At 44.1% G+C, this 7793-nt stretch overlaps 1 protein-coding gene across 2 annotated transcripts in view; it reads right to left on the reverse strand.

The window, feature by feature from the left end:
• Nucleotides 1–7564, reverse strand: part of LOC121280220 — a 365957-nt gene extending 358393 nt beyond the window's left edge. The window contains exon 1 of one of the 2 annotated variants that reach the window (XM_041191985.1): nucleotides 7387–7561. In XM_041191985.1, coding sequence (XP_041047919.1) covers nucleotides 7387–7435 — 49 coding nt within the window. In that variant the 5' untranslated portion in view covers nucleotides 7436–7561. Of the gene's footprint in view, nucleotides 1–7386 lie in introns of both variants that reach the window. The other variant, XM_041191994.1, reaches the window with a different exon arrangement.
• Nucleotides 7565–7793: the final 229 nt, after the last annotated feature.

Raw genomic sequence — 7793 nt, forward strand, 5'->3', positions numbered from 1 at the left:
CGCTAATTCTCTCACAGAGACTTTCACATTGCCACCATCCCATCTATCATGTTGCTCACAGTCCATCCTCTGGCCCTTCTGGGGAGGGCTCACTACACACAGGGAACATGCATCTCACCCAACCTCTGCTCCATCCCTTCTCATAACATACCTTTCTTTCTTCAAGCTGGCACACAAAAGGCGTGAGAGATCAGACTGGGGGAGGGACGGCTGACATCATTGCCCTCAGTCAGCTTGAGGAGGCTGCAGCTGAGCTGGTTGGGGAGGACAGGGATCACTCCTGTCAAGAAGGGGAGATCAGCCTCTCCCAGCAACCTAGCAAATCTTGACATTCACAGTGAGTCCCATGTAGTCTAATCTAGCTCATGCTCATTAACTGAAACTCTAATTTCTATTTTCTAGGCACCAGCAGATCGAGGCCCCCGAGCCAGTCGAGCACCAGTCATAAAGTCATAGAGGTCTACAACACAGTAAAAAGCCCTTCATCCCATCGAGTCTGCGCCAGTCAAACAAGTACCTAACTACTCTAATCCCATTTTCTAGATTAGGCCCATAGCCTTGTTTGTCAATGCATCGCAAGTGCACATTCAAATACTTCTTAAATGTTATGAGGGTTTCTGCCTCTACCACCCTTTCAGGCAGTGAGTTCCAGATTCCCACCACCCTCTGGGTGAAAAAATTCTTCCTCACATCCCCTCTAAACCTCCTGCCCTTACCTTAAATCTATGACCCCTGGTTATTGATCCCTCCACCAAGGGTAAAAATTCCTTCCTGTCTACCCTATCTATGCCCCTCATAATTTTATACACCTCAATCATGTCCCCCCTCAATCTCCTCTGCTCCAGGGAAAATAACCCCAGCCTATCCAACCTCTCCTCATAATTAAAACTCTCCAGCCTAGGCAACATCCTGGTAAATCTCCTTTGCACTCTCTCTAGTGCAATCACATCCTTCCTATAATGTGGATTCCAGAACTGCATGCAATACTCTAGCTGTGGCCTAAACAGCGTTTTATACAGTTCCAGCATAACCTCCCTGCTCTTATATTCTATGCCTCAGCTAATATGCCTTATGCCTTCTTAACCACCTTATCTACCTGTCCTGCTACCATAAGGGACTGGTGAACATGCACACCAAGATCCCTCTGATCCTCGGTACTTCCCAGGGTCCTACCATTCATCGTGTAGCCCCAGACTACATTCGAAGAATAAGCTCTGGAATAACCATCACTGCACCCACACACACCCTCCGCCAGCTCAGAGACACACGCATTGATGGGGCACAGTTATTGATTAGGCTCAGGTTCACTTTCTGGGGAACATCTCACTGACACATTCCCACAGCAGCAAGAGGCAGGGACAGCCCAGGACTCCAGCACTCAGAGGGATGCTGGAGACCAGACGCCCAATCAATCTGAGTCAGGCATTGAGCCTCTGGAAGCAGCCTGGAGATGCAACGAGAGACGGCAAAACATCAGGAAGAGATTTGACAGTCACTCAGCAGACTAGAGTGAACAATGGAGGAATCTGTCCACGTTCTGTCTGATGTCGTGTTTCCGACATGCGAACACCTTGAGGTTGTCATGGGAAGGCTGGCGACCACCATGGAGACCTTGGTCCAGCAGGTCTTGCCGGATTTGCACTCCATGGCCACACACCCTAGTGGGCAAAATCAGGATGTAGGTGACATGTGGCTGAAGCACTTTGACCTCCCTTCAGGGGTACCATCTCCTGCAGGAGTCAGGGCGGGGCCCTCAGGCACCAACAGGGAGGATAAGCATCAGCCAGACACCCTGGGGGCCTCCTTGGAGGACGCTCCAAGGGTGTGCAGCTACTCACAGCCCCCTCTTCCTGTGACTTTATTCACTCCAGCTTCTCAGGTTGCCAAGGGCGCTTCTGCCCCTGAGCAGGTGACCCTTATCAGGCTGTGGCCCTCCAGGCCTCAGGCCATCAGAGGACAACATCAGGACGTAGCAGTCAGCAGGCTGCCTCCACCTCTGCTGCGGATGTTGAGGCTGCACCCTGGCGTAGCGGCAGAGTTAGGAAAATTAAGAAAAATTTATTCATTTTTGTGTTATGGGTGTGCTATATATGTAAATAAATTATGCTTTTGTTAATACATTTGATGGTTATGTAAATGTTCCTGTCAACTGAAGGCGTTGTGATTTTTACTTTGGAATCCTCTTATTTTGAAGTTAATCCTTGCTCCCACTCACTGACAGTGTCCCACTGGGAGATTCATACTCCTGTGATTTCAACCTCAGTTGAACTAGTCTCCACTCCCTTGTGTGATGTCAAGAGGTTAGAGGATGACCCCAGAAAGGCCCCCCTCATGTTCGCCCTTCCCCCTCACTGTGATTCCACAGCCTCCCCTCCCTGTTGACCCTCTCATATTCATCCTTCCCCCTCACTGCCATTCCACAGTCTTCACTCCCCCTCACCCCCATCATGCTCATCAACCCTACCTTCACCTCACAGCTCACAGCTCACCCCGAGTTGAAATGCTAGTTTTTGAAAGTGGTGACTTGCTTGTGTACCAGACCACAGTGATGTTCTTTGGGACAATGTGGTAAAGAGCAGGAGCAGACCAACCCTCCACCCCCAGCAGTGTGGCATTAATCGCAACAAGACCACTGCAGCGCTATGGCAGGTATGTTGCACTCACCTCAAAGATATCAGTGAACTGAGGTCTGACTTGTGCACGTCACCCCTTTTCAAATGGGTTCTAGGCCGATGTAATTTCCCGTTGGTGTGATGCAAGATTGGAAGGCCAGACAAGATTCCAGCGAGCAGCTGTTTTGATGAGCATTCATGACATGTTAATGAATGCAAATCCCCTCTAGTTGGCGGGATAACTGATCCCCCATTTAACATACCATTGGGAGAATTGCAAGCTGTTTTTATGCCAGCGGATTTACGATTTTTTGCCTGCCACAGGATTCTCCTCTCCCACCTGCCATGAAATCTGCTGCGAGCAGGATGAGAGAACTCCGCCTCAACAGTCTGCTTTGGACGGAAATGGTTGAGGCAGCAATGGTGTTCAGGACATCTGGAGAACATTCTTCCCTACTTTGAATAATGCCAGGTGATCCTGCACATCTCATCTGAAATATAACACCATTTGCATAGCAGTAAAGTGCCAGCCTTAATTATGTGCTCATGTCCTACAGTGGGCTATTGTATATATTCTTACAAGGGCCATAAGCATTGAGGTTTCAATAACCAGTAACATTGAGAGTGCAGAAATGCAGAAGCTCTATATCTATTGACACCAAGGATCACATCCTAAAGGGCGAAGGATGGAATGCCTGACAAAACTGTGTTTTTTACATCTGTATTAAAGCATATGTGTTATGGTTAAAAATGTTCAGCTCTGCTCTGCTGCTGATGATCTCAACTCCTAACTCCATTAGAGTATCAGGGGTCAGGACTTTAGCACAATAAATTCTGTACCAGTAACAGGTGCCTGTGTCTTTATGAGTGCATCCTGAGTGTCTGAAGAGAAAGGAGGTTGGAAAAAGTATATTGGTTATCTGATAGTGTCACTGTTGGTTCCACTGACCCTGAGGATTTGTCAAAAACTGACCTTTTTAAGGAAACTGAATGGAAGTAAAGGCAACACTATTTTTCTGGGAATCTCCAATCAGAACCCAGGCCTGGGCTCCCACATTGGCTCCACTTGCACGGCTCAGTCAACTTGCAGGTGCCTAAGGATTTGGTGGGAAGAAGGTCATGGCCAAGGACATTTTTAACATGGGAATTCTCTTCCCTTCCCTTTGTTCCTCCTCTTCTGATGTCAGGGACAATGATTGGCAAAAGTGGGAAAAAATGAAAGAAAAAACAAAGACTTGATTTATATAAACACCTTTCATGACTTTAAGATGTTCCAAAAAGCTTTACAGCAAATGAAGTATGGGCAAACTGGAAGGTGGTAGGATTCCTGGCAAGGGCTTGGCAGCCCAGGAATTAGGAATTGGGCTGACTGCGCCAGTCTTTATGCCATTTGGTTGTCATTGAAGAGGAGGAATTCAAGGCAAATTATTCTATTACTACAGGATTCTGCTGAGAAATTGTCAAAAACACTCCTGATGAGAAGTAAATCCAAACGAAATTTGAATGTGTGCCTTACACCTGTATGGCAACACCACCAGACCACTATTCTACTAGTAGAGGTCTTTTTCTTAAAACAACGGGATAATGACAACATAATTTAGTGAACTTACAAGGCGAAAAATTGGATCGCCCCATTTCCTGGGGACATGGGTGTTACAATCCGTGACCTGCCTGCGCCGGTTCAGAATGTGGTGGACAGCACATAAAAATTAGTGTACTTACCTCATCATTATGATTGTAGCATGGCCATGAGCAAATCCCATGCTGAACTTGTCTCTGTAGCACTGTTGGCAGCCTCTGTCAGCCCGAATTCTGAACAAACAATACGTCCTAGGCAGGCTTCTCTCTCTATAAAGGGGAAGATGCTCTCATAGAAGTATGACTGCTGGATAATCACTTTAGAAAACTCAGGGTTAAGAAAGATGGTGTACCACACCAGAGAAAGAGGTTTTTGCTTCAGTGACACTACCCGGGAGGCACTGGTCAGACAAGTGAAGGCCGGGGGGGATACCATTTTTCTGCCGGGGGCAGGAAACCTTTGAGCAGACCCTCAGAAGGGCATGGCAGCAGGTGGCAAGGGTGGTCAATGCTCAGAGTGTCGCACCCAGGACCTGGCAGCAGTGCTGAAAGTAGTGTAATGATCTTACTCGGGTGGTCAAGTTGAGTTAACGCACATCACATCTCACACCACCACACTGACCACCTCTCCTGCTGCTCAATACACTACATCCTCATCACTCACCCAGTAGCACACCCTGGTACTCAGTACTCACCTAACATCTGTATAATTCTATTCATCCACTCACATCTTTCAATCATACCAGGCACACAAACTTACACATATGAACCTCCATCTATTCAACAGTAACAGTCATTTACCTAAGCACTGTGATTCACAGTCACTGACTGTAGTAATTATGGTTTTATTTAGTGTACAATGTACATTTAAGAATAATACTTGTTAAGGAAGATCACATGATCTGTAGTAACCGATAGAAGAGTAGCGCGGGCCAGCTCAGCATTCAGTGTAGAGATAGAGTTAGAGCACACGTGTAGTTGCTGCTAAGTATACTGTAAACTAACTTAAAGTTTTCACCCAAGAATTGACTACAGATCAACCCTATCACTAACAGCACAATTCGACCACCCTATAACAATGATATTCTGCCCTCTGTCTTGCAGGAGCAGGTGGCACACCATAGGCAGGAAACCCACATGTGACTAGCAGAGAATCAGCAAACCTGCATCCTCTCAGCACCCTCAAGACAATGGTCCAAAAATCTTTGAGACTATTGCCACAGAGCCAGTGGCATCCACTGCTGACAAGGACATCAAGGATGATGGTAAGTTGCTGCTTCTGCACCTTCTCCTCTTATTCCTCATTCTCATCCTGAAATGCCTTGGAATCTGCAGATGGAGTGACTGTGGAACTCCTGCCTTCCTCCCCATCACCCTCTTCCCTCACCCCTTCTCTCCACCCCACTGCACCAACTCCCCACCAGCCCAACCCCACCCCCAAAACCCCCTGTTATGCTTTTGTGTTTTCAGAGAGTTAAGAATTGCCTCCTGGTCAGCCACAGTAGCCTTAAGAGGAAAGGCAAAGGAAGCACTAGAACCCTGATCAGTTAAATTCCTTTTTTTAAAATCAAATAATTTCAATTTCTATTTAGAATAAACTGTTGTTCACTTTAACATTGGTATTCTTGCAAATCTGCCCTGATGAGGGCAAGACAAAAACCTTTGACAGCATGTCTCTTTTTTCAGCAATACTCCAGTTCTGTAGTACCAAATGACTTACTTCTATTTAATTCTATTGCAACAGCATTTTGTTACTGCAAATCAAACTTATGCCTCAACTCATTGGGTCACTTCTAAGGTAGCGTAAGCATGACAATCTTTATTGAATCATTTCAAGAAAAATTCTGAAAAAAAATTCTCAGACTTTAGTATGTTAAAGATGCAAAAAATAGTGGTTAAAAACATTCCTAGCAGCCTGCTTTTTGATGGGAAGAGACAGAGGAAGCAGAGAGGTTGTGTTAGAAAGCAGGATTTCTGCCTGTAAATTGCATATCAATGTGAAAACAATTAGAGTTATGCACTTAATAGGCAGCTGTGTTAATAATATGGAAATTAACAGACAGTGTAACATGAGCTTTTTGGTCAGATTTTTACCAGTTTCGCCAACACAGAAGGTTGCCATGTGAATCCTGTTGCAAGGCAAGAGTGTTTTCATCAAGTTAGTTTGTTGTTTAAAAATATTGTTAAATGCTGATTACACCTTTCAGCTGACCTTGGATATGTGTGTTCAATTAAGGGCTAATTCCAAAATCTGGGGCTCCTAATGGGGAGTGGCACACATTTGCATCAACAGATTGAAAAGCAGCCTGTAATGTCCTCCACTGATGGTTGGATTTCAGATTTACTGCTTTCACAGCTTTAGAAAAAAGATAATTTGTTATTGTGATCTAATCCATCACTGGTCCTTACTGAAATGATCACAATGCACGATCTGCAGATCTACAACACTAACTTAAAACCCTTCAAGTAACATAATTGTGGGGCTCAATACCCATTTCTGAATACTCAAGGCATTCATACTGGGCACCAATGATTAAAATTAGGGAAAAAAACCTAGACCACCGCTAAATCTCTTCAGAGTACGATAATCACAATGCGAGTCCAACTTAAAAGACACAAGTCAGTTGCATGCTGAATTTGCCATGATTTCTGATATAAAAATTCACAAATATGTTATAATTTTCTCTGGACATACATACTCCAGCGAATAACACACTTGTTCCAGTTATGCAGCCATTTATCAGCTTCAATCCGTTACAGGCATTTAAGGCAGAAGAAACTAGTAACAATATGTTGCCATTAAAGGACTCAAGTGGTTTGCATTCAGCAAGGTAATCAGTTGCATCCTGGAGTTGCCCTCTTAGTTCCTCAGTTTTCAGCCAAACATACAAGCCAAGCAAGACATTCTAATGGATGCAATAAACCTAAAGTCAGCTGCAAATTTCAACTGTATCTACCTGGTCAATTCCTGAATAGCACTCAGTAAGACTACCAGAAGTCAGAAAGAAAGTCAAAATCACCTTCATGCTACAGAAGGCCATGTGGTCACAATGAGATTACATAGAGAGCAATAACAAAGGTCAAAACATGTAGAAAACAGTCAGAAAGTACACATTCAAACATTAGAATGAGCACAATTTCCTTTATTTCACATTAAAAAATATTAGATGGATTTATAAGATAGATTTAAGCTTACCATTAACGATGAGCAGTTTGGAAAAAAATAACAAATGTGCCATATTCATTTTCTCCAGTGGAATAATTTTGTAGACAGGTGTTTAAGTCACAAAACAGAAATGTGGCCTTCAAAGACACTGAAGACTTTTCAAATAGATAAAGTAATTTAATCCAACCTCTTTTCCCTTTGTTTGCATCATTTCCTTTTTTTAAAAAAAAAAACAACCAACCAGGGCATAGCTATAGAATATCTGGATGCAGCAGCAAAATTGATGATGTTAGCTTTGAGTTATTGTACAATGAAAACCACAACAGGATGTCAATTGCTAGAGGGGCACAGCCTTTTACCATAATATTCTGTCACTTAGAGATATGTTCTGCATGTAGTTCCAATTCTACTAAATGTTATTAAATTAACTATATTGC

This window comes from Carcharodon carcharias, chromosome 1, assembly GCF_017639515.1.
Source record: "Carcharodon carcharias isolate sCarCar2 chromosome 1, sCarCar2.pri, whole genome shotgun sequence".
Classification (NCBI taxonomy): domain Eukaryota; kingdom Metazoa; phylum Chordata; class Chondrichthyes; order Lamniformes; family Lamnidae; genus Carcharodon; species Carcharodon carcharias.